The following is a 15,117-nucleotide window of genomic DNA, read 5'->3' as shown; positions in this document are numbered from 1 at the left end:
AGATTTCATGCAATATTGAACTTTCTCATTAGTTTAATAATGAATTTATATACAATTTTAGAAACATTACTAATATTAAGAATTTATTAGAAATTTCCTTCTACATAAAATAAAAATAAAATTTAGGATTATATATGTCTATTAAACATATCAAGATTTTTTTTTATCACTCGATGTATCAGGTCGTTGTCCAGTATTCGGAGAATCGCTTACATTTACTTCTTCTTCTTCTACTTCCAAGTTATTTAACCTATAACCAACGACTTTATAGTGCAATGCACAAAAATTAATATTCATGAAAATAACTTACTCATCTTGTTCAAGACTATACAGCATTTGGAAGCCAGCATCAAGACTGGGAGGGAAGCCCATCTCAGGATCTAACAGTTGAAGAGTCGGCACTTCTCTGTACACATTCCCAAATTCATCAAGTTCCTCGAATTGCAATTTATTAGCTGCTTCATCTAAAACCATCCTATAAATTGAACAAATATTAATAGAAATAAAACGTTTCATCTCCAGAAGCATTGCAGCCTCTTTAGTATAATTAAATAGTTAGCACTATAAACATTAAGTTCAAGTTGCCTCTGTTTTTCCATCATTGCTTCAACCTTCTTTTTCATGTTATCTTCAAATTTCAGCACATATTCTTGATAGTAGTCATGAAGAGCAGCTACTCCACCAATACCTGTTTCCACTAATACCCTTTCTAATATATCCTATAAGAATATACACACATATATTTTTTATGAATTTCTTATTTTTATAAAGAGTAAGCTGATAAAATTTTGTATTACTGGAAAACCATGATCTCTCTGTTCATATGCTGCCTTCATTAAAAGCGTCATTCTTCTCAAAAAATGATTTGCAATATCTGTAAGCGTTTCTATAGCTATATTTGAAGATTTTTCAAATCCAATGTGAGCTAGAAGAGTAATAACTGCATGCTTCAATATGGAACGAGCTGTTTCTGGTGTAAGGTAATGTATTGTTGAAGCATTTTTAAATATATTTCTAAAATAAAAATCTTGTTAATGTTTTATTGAATTGTATAAATGTATTTTATGCATATACGTTTTAATACCTTTCTTTTTGTACAGGTAAAAACTGAAATGAATTCTGTGCTTCTTTTTTTTCTTGCAAATCTTGTACTTCAATTGTTGTCATATTTTCCAGTACCATCCCTTCTTCCTAACAATTAATACAAATATTATTAAAGAAATATAAGACTTATATGTTTCTAATAATTATTTCACATTATTACCATCATCCTTAGTTGTTGATGAAGATTTATAGTATTTAATACATGAAGATTTCCCATAGGTAATCTGTAAGTAAAAAAAGAAAAAGCTGTATAATATCCTAAAAGCAAGATCTGTTTTTAAATTGAAGATAAATTTACTATACATACTCAGCTTGTCTATCCACTTGAAAATCACAATCAGGGTTATTTGATTCTTCCATAACTTGTCTCCAAATATTTTCTATGACATCTGGAGTTATTACTTCCTGTTTTAGAGTTTCTCTTGCTGGTAATTCCCCCCATAAAGTACCAGTTCCAATATTTTTAGTAGATTTCATTGTAAAAATTATAGTTGGTATAAAATGATCAATTTTTACATTTCTCTTTATTACACTGCTAAAAAGTAAAATGTAATTAATGATATAATTATAAACAATTATTTAAAATAATTCATAACTAAAAATATTTCCACTGAAAAAATTTATCTAATGGTATAGTATAAGTGATATTAAACAATTTTACTTGTTATATTACGCACATGAAAGTACAGTAATGCAGTGCAATACAGTAAGTACAGTTTTTCTATTTAAAAACCCGCGCAAACATTGGTATATAGCTCACGTGGCACGATACTGTTGAGAGAACGTCATTGCATTTTGGTTAAAAACCTGTAATCAAATAATTGTCTATTTTAATAACAACGTCAGGCGTGCTTTACACATTTATGAATTGTTTAAAAATGATATTCTTTATTGAATTTTACACGATCAAAATTAAACTTCAATTAATCCTGCATCTCGTTTAAATTACTTTAACTTGACATAGCTAAATGTTAGGTTAGAATCACATTCTTGAGTGCCATATAATTGTTTTGCATCGTGACATTAATCGAAATGACTTTCGATATACTCGAGAATCGATATTTCAAGTATGTGATTATGGAGCAAAGAAACTAGTTATACTACAAGACAGATTTGATATTCTATAATTTATTAAGTAAATAGTAAGTATGAAATCTTTATTTATTCATCTGTCATATACGTACCTATATGTTAATTAATGTTAACACTATTCGATATAAAAATTCTTCGCATAAAATTATTCTGTTAATGAATAGCAACGACAAATATTGTTTAAAAAATTACGATCATTCATGAGATATCATCTTTCCATTGTTTAAATCTTCTGCGCATGCACAGCGTATCATGTAAACGCGAGTACATTTTTTAAATACTCAAGTAGTAGATTAGAAGTTATTCGAATATTAGAAATGTGTAATATATTTTAAGTGTATGCAATTACTTTTGAAAACATAATTTAGTATAAATTGCTTAAGGTATATATATGTATATACAATGGAAAGCGCTGCAGCTTCGATTTTAAAACGAGCGGTAGAAAGAGATAACAATAAACAATATACAATGGCCTTTGTATTATATCAAGAAGGTGTACAAATACTTCTTGATTCTATGAAAGGTAATATTATATATATATTTTTAATTTTATTTTGTTAACATTATTAGTTTTTTTATTATTATAAGAAATTTTAATTTCTATTTTAATTTTTTTTAAATGTTAATAAAAAATTTATGTATATCTTTAAATATTGTACTACTCATTTTATTATTTTATATATCTTTACAAACTTATAAATTGATTAACAAATTGTTAACATAACAATCAGAAACAAAAGATCCAATAAGGCAGAAACATTTTGCTACCCGGGCATCACAGTATTTGGACAGAGCAGAAAAAATAAAGGATATAATTGAAAAGCAGAAGGCAAGTGGAATATACAGAGAATTAATCAAAATTGAAACTGGTAGTACAGGATATGGTTATAGTACCATTTTTGGAAGATTTTTAGATGCAACAGTTACATATATTCGTATTGAAGACCCCTATATAAGAATGTTTCATCAGGTATTATTTAATATTAATTTAGTTTATAAGTTATGTATCAATATATCCTAAACTGATATTATATTTTATTTTTAGTGTCAAAATTTGGTAAGGCTATGTGAACTAGCAGTAAAAAAATGTCATGCACTGTCTAAAATATTTTTAATTACAACTCTTGATCCAGAAGATAAGAAGAATCAAATAGCAAGATTAGAAGAACTGAAACAGAGTTTATCATCTCATCTTATTTCTTTTGAATTTAATTTTTCTGATACTTTACACGACAGACAAATAGTGTAAGAATATAGTTTAGTTAGGTGTAATTATATTTATTGAATCATTGTATTTTATTCTTATTTTAGTTCTATAAGATATAATATGTAATGATAGAATATTTTTCATTTATTATGTACTTTTGTTTCAGACTTAGCAATGGTTGGATAATTAAGATTGGCCGTGGATTAGATTATTTTAAAGCACCTAAAGGAAAGTTTGTATTAGGCTCTTGTGATCTTGAATTGAGACCTTGTTCTGAGACAACCATAGATGTATTTCACAAAAGTCAACTAAAGAACGAGCAGTCAGCGACCTAAACAATCAATGCTGGAAAGTAAATAAAAATATAACAAACAAATTGGTTTTATTTATTCATCAGGTCAATTCAAATTACATTATTTTTACAAAACTTGATTTCTTCTACTTTAGGATTATAAATTCTACTATAAGTAGCTTGTCATTAGAAAAGAATATACTATTTTTATCAGTATTTTTTGTAATTTTTCTTATATCTAAATTAAGATTCTTAGAATATGATACAGTGTATAATATATTTCTATACAAATGTAATAAAAATATACATTACATATATATAGTGTCTTTATTATACAAGTATATAAACATAAACTCTCTTTTTCTTATAAAATAGTATTCGACATATGTACAATTTTCATATTGATTTTAACTCAAAGTACTATAATCACTGGCCCTCGCGATATCGATTTGTTTTGTGGCTTTTTTACACGCTCTTCTTAAGGATTTTGTGTATCTTAACAATCCGGCTTCAATTTGATCTTCATCCTCGGTCAAAAGATCTTCAGCTTTATACGATGGAAGACAATCTGCGCCTCCGACAGCAACTACTTGTCTTGCAATCTCTGGATCTACACAGAGTCTTGTAAGTGCTGCAGCAGCAGTAATTTCTAAACGTCTATATGCGTTTTCTAAACCAGGAGGTCGCATTCTAAGAAAAGAAACTAGTGCGATAGAGGCGCGAACTTCCGCTAGATGCGTTCGAGCTTCAGGTATACGTGCTAGTTCACTGATAAGAGCTGCTACCTGCTCCATCAACCAAACATTTCTGCCAGCTGACCTTTTCACAGTTTTGAGCAATTTCTTAACCGTGTCGTGTTCCAGTATCACAAATGCGCATTTTCTAGATTTGGACAGGTGATTGAACGCGGCTGCGACTAGCAATAAAGTCTGACCACAGTTGGTGTTCTCGACTAGACGATTTAAGGGTAATATTAAATCCTTTACAAAAGGCTCCACATACGGTAGACCTAAACCATTGACCCAGGGTGCGGTGATTTGTACAAGCAATGCTGTTGCTTCCATTTTCTCTTTCTCAGATGTATTGTCCACGACTAGTAAGTCTGTCAATATTTCTGGACCACCGTCTTTAACAAACTGGTTTATTGCCGTAGCAGAACAACACACGCTCGCTAATGCACGTAAAGAAGCTGCGACAAAATCTACTGAAGTCCTACCAGCGGTGATCAAGGAAGTCAAAAGCGCCCTGATGCCTGAACATCTTGTGATACTGCTTCCTGCTCGAGGTCCTGCCAAACCTAGAGCCGTTAAAGCTGCTAGAGCACCTCTGGCTAACATGATATCATTTTTTGGCGCTTCTTCCAACCCTCTGACTACCCTCTATAAAAGAATATTGATTTTAACATTGTGTATACTATCTACATATATATTCTTCATTATTAATTACTTCATGGTATTCGTATATGTGTATTATGCGGTACAAATTATGTCTTACTTCGATATAAAAATCCAAGCGAGTGTCTACAGCAGCGTCAATATAATTCTTCATACTTTCCAACTGCGCTAATATTGTTTTCAAATTGATTTGCTGAATTCTACGCGGGGGCGGTGCACCTAACTCCGAAAGCAGGGAGAAAGCGTCTTCCTCTATGGCACGTAGAAGCTGCTGCTCCGATCTGCCACTTTCTAAATGCGACACTTTACTGCAAAAAATTTGATTCGTCAGTATCATTAATACTATCCATAAATTATCAATATTTTCTGTAGTCAACATTATTTCTGTAAAATTGAAATATAATTTACAAAGTTTTGAGTCATTCTTTACACTTACTTAAAGATATACTGATAATGTCGATCAAATTGTTCAGCTCTAATAAGTAATTTATTTGCAGCAGCCGTAGCTAAAGTCGACAGATTCTTCAAATCATTCATTTCTTCTTTTTCGTCTAAAAATTCGCGAGGTCTTCGTTGTGGTAGAGCTTTGCTTTGAAGAGTGTTACCACACTCGTTGTCGATTTCCATTGCGAGATCGCTCAACCATGACCTCACCGATGAGGATTGTCTGTAAGTTCTGGAATGTAGAGTAGACTTGTAGGATGATTCTATCTCTGAAAAGTTAGTCGCTATCGACGAGTTTGCGCTTCTTGGCGCGGTCGCATCTTCCGGTGGTTCAGTCGCGTACAAAAAATCGCCAAGGCACTCGTCTTCCAAGGAAACAGGTGGCGGAATTTTCGACGCATCTACTTGATCGTCTTCCGTTCTGTAAAAAGTCATTATTTGTCAATTAATAAACTGTCGCAATCAATGAAAATTATAAATGAATTATGATTTATTAAGAATAAAATCAAAATCCTGTTTAACGTTCGAAGAAGCAGGTATTTTCGCACAATTTTATTAGAAGATCGTCATTTTCTTTTGGTTCATAAAAATATAGGATTTATGAAGAAAAAGTAGTTTATTAATGTAATATGTAATGTTCTATGAGTACCGATAAGCAAGTTACACAATCTACAAAAGCAATTAATAAGTATAATAATTTTAAGTTTGCCTTTCTGAAGTAATGTATTACTTTTTATTTTCAAATTCTCAGAGAAGAAAATATTTTGTCCTCTCGTGTTAAAAATGCAGCTTCAGGTCCAGAAAATTCTTATTAAATAATCCAAGTAACACGTGTCATTCGTCTCGTGTTACGACATTAAGAGAAAAAATGATATTACTCGGGACAATTAAATAACTGCTTAATCAAGTAATTTCGTTACTCATTAAGCTATCCATTAGTGTAATAGCTCTATACTGCGTAAGCATAAATATACAATATTTGTTACGTGCCTGATATTTTAAACCTGACGTGCAATTAATTGCTTCGAATAATATAAATTCGAACTATATCTTTATAAAATATAGAGTAGATACAATTAATATAAATGTATCAAAGTAACGTTATTACTGTATATTTGCCTCTTTAGAAGTTTAAGTTACCGTTTAAAGCATTTCATTCTTCGCGAAAATATCGTAATGTATTTATTTTTTATCTTAACAGTTATAATAGCGTAGATAATTGTATCCGTTGATCGTACACCATGAAATTTATGCAACATCGCTTCATCTCACGGACTTGTGTTAGCCTGTTTTAACTTATATGATGAAAAGTCATTGATCTTCGTTCCCCCAGAGTGATTCCATTCAAAAAGATCTAATTTCTATCTAAGTATGTTATTTAATATGTTACATAATGATAAACAATGTTATCAACTTTCAACATTTTCTCAATTTTCAGAATATGCGCTTACTCTGTAATAATACTTTTAATATCGGTCAAATTCCTCCATACTTGCGAATTTATATTGCAACATTAGCGGTAATAAACAATTTTATTTGTCATCCTTTTAAGAAATTGTTGTATCTTCCTTCAAACATTTCTACGTATATTGTTTTCCTATATGTATACCGTTTCCCTCTTCAAGGATTTTCAATTGGATAGATTCAATTTTACGTGAAATTAAAAATTTCTGATAAAAATCTTCAAAATAGATGTGAGAATTGTATTCTAATTCTTTATATAATGTTTTACACTTTCAGTTTCCTTCTATCCAAGTTTATTTCAATATTATCCTATACTGTTTAGTCAAGAAATATTATAGATGATCAAAAACTTCCAAACTATACTAAATCTATAAAAAGAAATATGTGTTTATATAATACTTCAATGAAATAATAAGCTTTTCCTTATTCTACGCTTCCTTACATTCATTTAAGACACGTCTTTTTCCGAATAAAATTTCAATTTCCAGCAAATACAGTGAATGATCGACATTCTAATTTAGAAATAATACAAAGTAAATTTACCTTCAAAATCATGTTATATCTATATCCATACAGAGATCTACAATATCTTTCTATAACTTCGTAAAGGAATTTGCGATGCTTCAATAAAATGTCAAACTTTTCCTCGTTGTATCCTACCTCGCGTTTATCTAAGAAATATCCTTTTCTTAATAAAAATTCAGTTTTCGATGCACATGGTGAATCATCGATGTTCCACATAAATAACATTGATGAAATTTAGCTCCAAAATCACACTATATTCATCCAAGAACCTACAATACCTTGCTCATGTTATAACAAATTCATCGAAACCTTCTTCCATTCTACTGCAACAATCGACCAGCATCTTCACTTAATCCAAACATAACTCGGAAACATAAACTTCCAACAAATACGATAGATCACAGATGACCCGAATTGCACGAAGAATCTACGGTACCTTAATCGTGCCATAACGAGACAGGAGTCTCGACTACTGTCGTCGCGACATAGTTAAGGCCTAACCACTGTCCAATCCGCATAACCAGGTGCACGGATTCCGTCGTGGAACAATCGGAGATCGACGAAGGAACGGATATACTATAGCGCAAAAAGCTGACTAATCGGTCAGCTCCGGAACTAGAATCGTTCTCTCATGGACGACGGTGACTAATCCCATTTCTTTGACTAAGCTGTGCGCCATCACCTGCACACGATCCACTCGGTGCGGTGGCTGGAATTCTTCGTACGTTTGCTGTCGTCGCACCGGGACACACCGGGGCCCAGGTTGACTCAAACCGCGTCGCTCTTTCATTTAGGTATTCCTCGTGTGGCACGTTACATTGAATCACGTACTGGCTCGCGTACATCTATAGGGTGTCAAAAGAAACGCGTCCTATTGTCTTGTTAGATGTACAATGTTGGTTCTATTTTAGATACTGCTAAAACCTGCAGGTTCGTGAGATTACTTTTTATGACACTGACGACGCTGAAATAAATTTACAACAATTGAGCGATTCTGAAAATAAGCGAGTGCAGCCACAGGAACCATATGGAGGGCTGAGAATGATAATGGTATAAGTCAGTTCACTGCTAGTGCTTATATAATGATATTCCGCGCCTATTGTTACAAAAGATTGATCATTAAGTTGCAACTTAATTAAACATTACACTAAAGAGATAATACATGTAGAAGTTAAAATACGTGGTTTTGTGAATTCAAATTGTTAAAATCTTGGCTCACGCCATTATGATTTTCATTTCGTCATATGTACATAAAGTAGAATATTATAGTGTTTGAATTATTTCATCTAATCTATGTCTTGAGAAGAAATGGAAGACAGCGTAGATAACACATATAACAATTTTGGTTGACTGGGTATGTTTTAAAGAATGAATCCATGTCTTGTGAACTTGATAAAGAAAATTGAAAACTTAAACGAACACTTGTTGGTCAATATTGAGTCAATACCAATTGAAAATACAAGGACAATGGGTATAATAACTACCCATATATACAAGGAGGATGAATATTTGATTTGGAGTAGTATAATAAGTGAAATTAGTGTAATTAAACTAGATAAACTAAAATAGATAAGTGTAAATTAGTCTTTGTAACATTATATTCTTCTCAATCCTGATTTTCTATCGCTTTAATCAATTTTTATTTATTTGCAATTTTCATTATTACATAAATTTAAATTTATTTCTTCAACTTCTGATCATATGCTAGAATTATTAACATTTTCAGTCGATTATTTGTACTCATTCTACGTATCGAAAGCGAAATTGTTGAATAATTTAGAATAATTCGAATTGCTAACGTTCTTCTTGATTTTTATTTGATTTCTAATGCATCAATCGTCAATATAGATCGATCTAAGTATTAATTTTATATAAGAGCAAACGTTACAAAGCGAGTTTACGAATCGATCGTCTTTTGCTTCCTGCTATTAATATAGACTCTATAAGTTGCTCCAAATACCGGATTGAACTAGACACTGAGTTTAATTTGCGTTGCAGATGCTCGAACGTATATTAATCGATGTTAATTGATGGTATGTCGTAGTATTTTCCTACCCGTTTTATTTATGATACATTGTTCAGAACCTGTAAGATTTCATAGAAGATATTGACTCAACAATTTCAGAGCACGTCTAACATACCAATTTTGTCACTCACTTCCCTGAATATTAATCATGACGACGCAAGGACCATTAATTTTAATCTTCAAAAATTATATTCATCGGTACTGAAGGCTTCAATATTTCATCTTTTACTTTTATTATTTATTCTTTAATCTAAAAGATATAATTTGTAAATATTGCAAATTATATATGTTTCATTCTCTAAATATCATAATAAAGACTGTGTTTTGGATATTCTACATACTTATACTCTTACATATTTAAATTTTCCATCTGTGTATAAATATTCACAGTCTAATTATAATACAAATGTAATAAATACTAATTGCATGTTTAAAAGTCATCTAAAAACTTAACGATATTTACGCATTCGATATTTGTTAATTGTAAAACAGAAAATTAGCACTTCAATATCTGCTTATTCAATATCTATTCCTATATAGCATAAAACACGATTTCTGTTTTCCTCCTTCAAACGTTCATAAAAGATACTTTACCAAAATCACTAAATTGCGCGGAAATCATGCTCATTAAGTTTCCTGTCATAAATCAAACACGAGCTAAGTCGTTTTCGTCACGACGCGTTTTGTATAATGAGTATTTAATATTCCCGGCGATGAGTTGCGCTACTTCCAATGCACCTATAGATTGACGACCGATCCACGTGCATACGCAACCACACGACGTTCCACCATTATATAGGGGTAAATGAGAGTTTACGAAACAACCAGAAGAATAACATGGGAAGTGCCTTACGTGTTGCATTCCTATCGCTTGGCTCACTCTGGGGACATTTATCGCGACGATTCATGTTCTTAAAACATACATCCTTCATACCTTATCGACTCATACAAGGCGCGGTTTACTTTCAGAGATAATGCCCTTTGGTATGAGACCCCTTAATTTCATGGCATTATCGATCAAACATACCGGACAAATATATATTCTGAATTTGAAATAACTGCAATGTAGAAAGCGATTGAAATTGTAAGATTAGTATATATATGCACATGTAATCATTTGTGTGCTCTACGTTTTCTCTTATTTTTTTTTTTTTTTTTTTTTTTTGATAGGATACTGGACAAGAGGTATATTACTATATTATAGAGATAACATACATGCACTAGTTGGAAAATGTGTTTTCATGCTATCGTATTATTTGTACACTATTCTTCGTAAATACTTATTTATTCATAAAACAAATGTTCATCGTATCACGCCATGTAAATGTCAGATCGTTTATCAGCACATCCATCAAATATGTATCGCATTGCTATAATACGCAAATATAAATGTTTAATATAATCGATATTTACGTTTATCATGTGTATATGTATATGAACAAATATTATATAAGTTATTGTATTATGTAAGTTGTTCTAGGTATATGTAGAGTTATTCTTTTAAAAATCTTAAGACACTTTTGGACAAATTAAAAGAGAGAAATGTATAAAGAAATAATTATGAATTGCAGTATATCCGAAACAGTTAATTAATTAACCACAAATATTTAAAAATATCATTTTAACCAATTTTTAATAATATAATATTTTCATATGCAAGACATGTCAGATCAGTCCATTATAATGTATGTATCTGATCTGAATCATAGGAATTAAACTTTTTGTAATCATATGACCATTTTTAACAAGATTTTTTGTATTTAAATTACCTGCGTGATCTTGACACTCCTCGTTCTTCATGCGTGTTAAGGATCATTTTATTCCGAGGTAAAATTCTGGAGTCCTTGGGAGTAGAGGTATATGTTGGGTTCGGAATAGTCTCATTTTCCAACCAAACAGCACCGATTCTCGAATGCATTCCATGTCGTCGATCCTTAACTCGCTTCCGTCTCCTTCGTCTAGGCGTTTCATTCTCGTAAAATTCGGAACAATTCGATCGTTCGGAATCGGAGAAACCGGAATCTAGACTTCGGAGATCTTGACTCAAAGGACTGCACGATCTGTTTGCCAGAACGATATTATTCTCGTCTCCTTTATCTTCGTCCTTTATTTCCATTGTGACTCTATAAAATTTTGAAAATGATTATTTTTATGTATTACATTGATTGAAAATACTTATATGGCAAACTTTTCGGATATTAATGTAATTTATTTTCCTTGCAACTTTGCTAGCATCTTTAGCCTCAACTAAAAATTAAATAAACTTTGCAATTGCATCTAGTTCTATCCAAGTTAAACATTTTTCGAAGAAACGTATTTAACAAATGATATAGAAGTATCTGTAGCTGTAATCATAGAATATATACGGGTTCAGTCCTTGAACTGAAATTCATCGCACTGATAAAATTGTATCCATAAGTCAAGAAAGAACTGGAGCAAAATTTTAAATGGTCAAATTACATATTTATCGTTCATTAAAATATATTATCTTATTCGATCAACATATTAAAAATCCTTCATAAAAAATCACATATCACTGATATATATAATACAAGTATAATTGTAAATATAAGTATAATAAATAATCGTACATTAAAATCAATTATTTTTGCAAAAATAAATATACAAATATATAAAGAACTATGGCAGATTAAAGGATAACATTTAAACATGGAAATAATGCTGGATTTATTAAACACCATTGTGATTAAAAACATCGTTCACAAAATACGAAGACTAAAGGCATCAATGTAAAGAATAATTCGTGAACGATTTGAACGCTTGAAAACTTATCATACGGTTGTTGCGAAACTTAAGTAATTAAAGCTAACGGTACGAAAGTAGCGTTGTGTGTCAATGTGATAAGGAAGAACCAATAATAGTCAAACAAACGTACTCGATATGCTCGAGCAAACTTACAACAACATAAATTTCATCCTGATCGCAATAATTTCACTTACGTCTGAGTCATCAGATTTTCCTCGTGTATCGTTGTCATTCTCGAATATTGTCGTTCATCGTTTTCGTTTAGGCAGACGCGAATCGCCGTTACGTTTTCAGCATCGATCGTGTCGCTGGTATCGTTGATGCTGGACGAGTGCTCTTCTTCCGTTTCCTCTTCGGCTACTTCAAGATTGTGCGCTATGTTTTGCTTGACATTAGCAAAATCGTTCCTCGAAGCGAAAGGATCCAAACTTTCTAGATCCTGAGACGCCATGTGACTCCAGAACACTTTGCTTTGATGTCTCTTAAACGCGCTCATTTTTTATATTCGCTTTCCTCAACCAACTTTCGCGGCGATTCTAATCTCTTTTTATGAGGTATTCTACGTTGAACTCGCCGAAGGAGAAATTAGTTCAAATGCTTTGGGAAAGCTCCTTGAAAGATTCAGGTTCGACAGTAACGACGAGGATGAGCAATGATGTCACATGTGATGCCACACTGGGGTGGTTTTACGATTCAGTAGAGCGAAACGACCCTCCTACAGGTCGCGTGCACTGAGGACCGTATGGTGTCCATTGCAACCCCCATGAAGAATCCAATCGCTTTTCGCACTGACACCAAGAACTCTTCCTTTTACACGTTCTTTAAAATTTCTTCTTTTTTAAATTATGATTTCTAAACAATTTCTGTTTAAACTGCACGATTTATCGCATGTACAAAAAACATGAAAATATCAACTTTTAAAGGTATTTAGGTAGTATTTAATTGTAAACTTTAGAAGAGCATCGCCAAGCTGTTGAATGATTTAGTTCAGTTTTTAGTGAATTTTAAGTTCATTGTTTTATCGTTAATTAAATACTAACACACATTGTTTTGCGCGCTTATGTGTAATAATTTGCAGTAAATACAGTATAACGATACCAATATTGTTCGGAATTTATATGTCGAATCAATAATCCATTAGATGCACTCGTACATCGATCGATCGATCTAAACGTATTGGTGCTTCGCGAACGACTGACTCGTATCGGGTCGCTTCCGACTTCCTCCCATAAGTCGCGCTCCCTTCCCGCCTCGAGCTCGTAAGCCAACTTGTATGAAAATAGAGCTCCTCCCCTTCTCTTTTGTCACCTCTACGGGGTGCATACCAGTACGTGTACCCCCGTACACCCTAGTATGTGTAACCCATGTGTAACCGTCAAAGCGTAACTAGGTGCATTCTACGTACAAGGCAGTGGCGTCAATAGGAAGTCCGTTCGATTGTTTTCTATCAAATACAGTGCAATTAAATGTAGGTGTTTCGACCCCTGCAAGAAACACAAGACAATTGTCAATTTTTAGTAATCTGAAGATCAAAATTATTTAATGAAATTGAACAAAGAAATATCATAGAGGGAAACAGTAATAATTTAGTAATAAAAGCAATATTAAAACAAACACAAGCGAGAAATTATATAATATATTAAAATGATTTATTAAAAGTATAGATTAATATTCATAATCGCTTATGTTTTATAAGAAAAATTTGCTAAACAAGGAAGGCCGTTCATAAATTTTCGGAGAAGGGAGATTAAAATCGTGCGGATGCAGTATGTACGCCACGAGCGACGTCACGAAATCACGCCAATGCTATTTTTAAGGGCCAGGTGTGACTCCCGGTTCCCTATCGCTCTCGTGTACATGTATGTACACGTGGGGGTCGGCTTCCCCCTGCGAAAACAGGCTGAAGAAGCATTTCCACCACCACCGAACCTAGGGGCACGCGCCGCTCTGGACATCTGCGTGAAATGCTTCCAGTGATGAGTGTTCCGCACCTTTGTATGTATGGATGATTCACTTAGTCAATACTTTTACGACTTCGATCGCCCATTCACTTCAATTGGTTGGATTTGCGGAACAGTCATTTAAAACTGATTATGAGTTAGCGATTGTTTCACTCTAATAGTATGGAGCGATTGCATACATTAGAACGTGCTAAAAATTTATGAAATATTAGTTTTATAATTTATATCTTGTATGTATATGTGTATATATATATGTATATATATCATTTATTACAGTATACACAATTACATAATCTAGCATTGTTAGATTTTGAGTACTTTACATGTTTAACAAAGGATATTTAAATCATGTCGATGGACCATAGATTCTAATTACGATTTAAATTGCTGGAACAGAGACTATGACGCATAGCCTAGCAAGTTTTATTCTTCCTTTTAACGATCATTTCGTGGATCGATGACTTCACACGTTGGAATTTTATTAATAATGGATTCCTTCGAACGTAAAATCTTTGGATGTAGGATGCTCCTGAACGTAATACATAATTAGTTCCTCGTGGCATTACATTACAAAAAAGATCTTTTAAACCCGTTAATTAAATCGTAGAATCGATTATGAAATTATATATACTTTTACCAATGGCGACTATATTTTACAAAGAGTTTCTTCGACGATTCGTGGAAAGTGAGATTATATGACTACATCGAGCAAAAGAAAGCGCGTCTTCGATCATTAATTTGCATATGCAGCACCCGTATATTACTCGTATGTACACGCGTGTTATGTGTGTACATGCATTAATGTGAATAAAATGATTGAAACGCGAAGACATTAGCTTTAT

General features: G+C 32.3%; 3 protein-coding genes and 1 long non-coding RNA gene across 9 annotated transcripts; 1 reads left to right on the top strand and 3 right to left on the bottom strand.

Moving 5' to 3' along the window:
• Positions 1–55: 55 nt before the first annotated feature.
• Positions 56–2,434, bottom strand: LOC138189105 (STAGA complex 65 subunit gamma). 4 transcript variants are annotated; one of them, XM_069131276.1, is made up of 9 exons: positions 2,289–2,434; positions 1,782–1,911; positions 1,412–1,636; positions 1,265–1,328; positions 1,085–1,191; positions 798–1,014; positions 586–719; positions 311–475; positions 56–250 (listed from the first exon to the last, which is right to left on the bottom strand). In XM_069131276.1, exons 3-9 carry the CDS (start codon positions 1,579–1,581, stop codon positions 151–153), a joined length of 957 nt encoding a protein of 318 aa, XP_068987377.1. In that variant the 5' UTR covers positions 1,582–1,636; positions 1,782–1,911; positions 2,289–2,434; the 3' UTR covers positions 56–150. The 4 variants fall into 4 exon arrangements, with proteins under 4 accessions (XP_068987377.1, XP_068987384.1, XP_068987369.1 ...); XM_069131283.1 differs by lacking the exon at positions 2,289–2,434 and adding an exon at positions 2,054–2,155; XM_069131268.1 differs by lacking the exon at positions 2,289–2,434 and adding an exon at positions 2,007–2,127.
• On the top strand, positions 2,111–3,908 carry LOC138189126 (MIT domain-containing protein 1-like). Of its 3 annotated transcripts, none has more exons than XM_069131292.1 (5): positions 2,111–2,246; positions 2,580–2,719; positions 2,928–3,166; positions 3,242–3,441; positions 3,570–3,907. In XM_069131292.1, the coding sequence occupies exons 2-5, from the start codon at positions 2,599–2,601 to the stop codon at positions 3,736–3,738; spliced, it is 729 nt and encodes a 242-aa protein (XP_068987393.1). In that variant the 5' UTR covers positions 2,111–2,246; positions 2,580–2,598; the 3' UTR covers positions 3,739–3,907. The 3 variants fall into 3 exon arrangements, with proteins under 3 accessions (XP_068987393.1, XP_068987398.1, XP_068987397.1); XM_069131297.1 differs by having other exon boundaries at positions 2,114–2,246; positions 2,565–2,719; positions 3,570–3,908; XM_069131296.1 differs by having other exon boundaries at positions 2,165–2,250; positions 3,570–3,908.
• Positions 3,909–4,064: 156 nt separating this feature from the next.
• On the bottom strand, positions 4,065–13,518 carry insc (INSC spindle orientation adaptor protein). Its single transcript, XM_069131185.1, has 5 exons — positions 12,509–13,518; positions 11,318–11,671; positions 5,526–5,954; positions 5,190–5,397; positions 4,065–5,074 (listed from the first exon to the last, which is right to left on the bottom strand). The coding sequence occupies exons 1-5, from the start codon at positions 12,808–12,810 to the stop codon at positions 4,103–4,105; spliced, it is 2,265 nt and encodes a 754-aa protein (XP_068987286.1). The 5' UTR covers positions 12,811–13,518; the 3' UTR covers positions 4,065–4,102.
• LOC138189153 (uncharacterized) lies at positions 5,962–7,952 on the bottom strand. The gene is made up of 3 exons (XR_011175943.1): positions 7,801–7,952; positions 7,541–7,668; positions 5,962–7,365 (listed from the first exon to the last, which is right to left on the bottom strand). It is a non-coding gene; the product is annotated as an uncharacterized LOC138189153 (long non-coding RNA).
• Positions 13,519–15,117: the final 1,599 nt, after the last annotated feature.

This window comes from Bombus flavifrons, chromosome 2, assembly GCF_040668555.2.
Source record: "Bombus flavifrons isolate JBK064 chromosome 2, iyBomFlav1_principal, whole genome shotgun sequence".
NCBI classification, from domain to species: Eukaryota; Metazoa; Arthropoda; class Insecta; order Hymenoptera; family Apidae; genus Bombus; species Bombus flavifrons.
The sequence above is the reverse complement of the archived record's forward strand: the minus strand, read 5'-3'. Positions and strand labels throughout refer to the sequence as shown.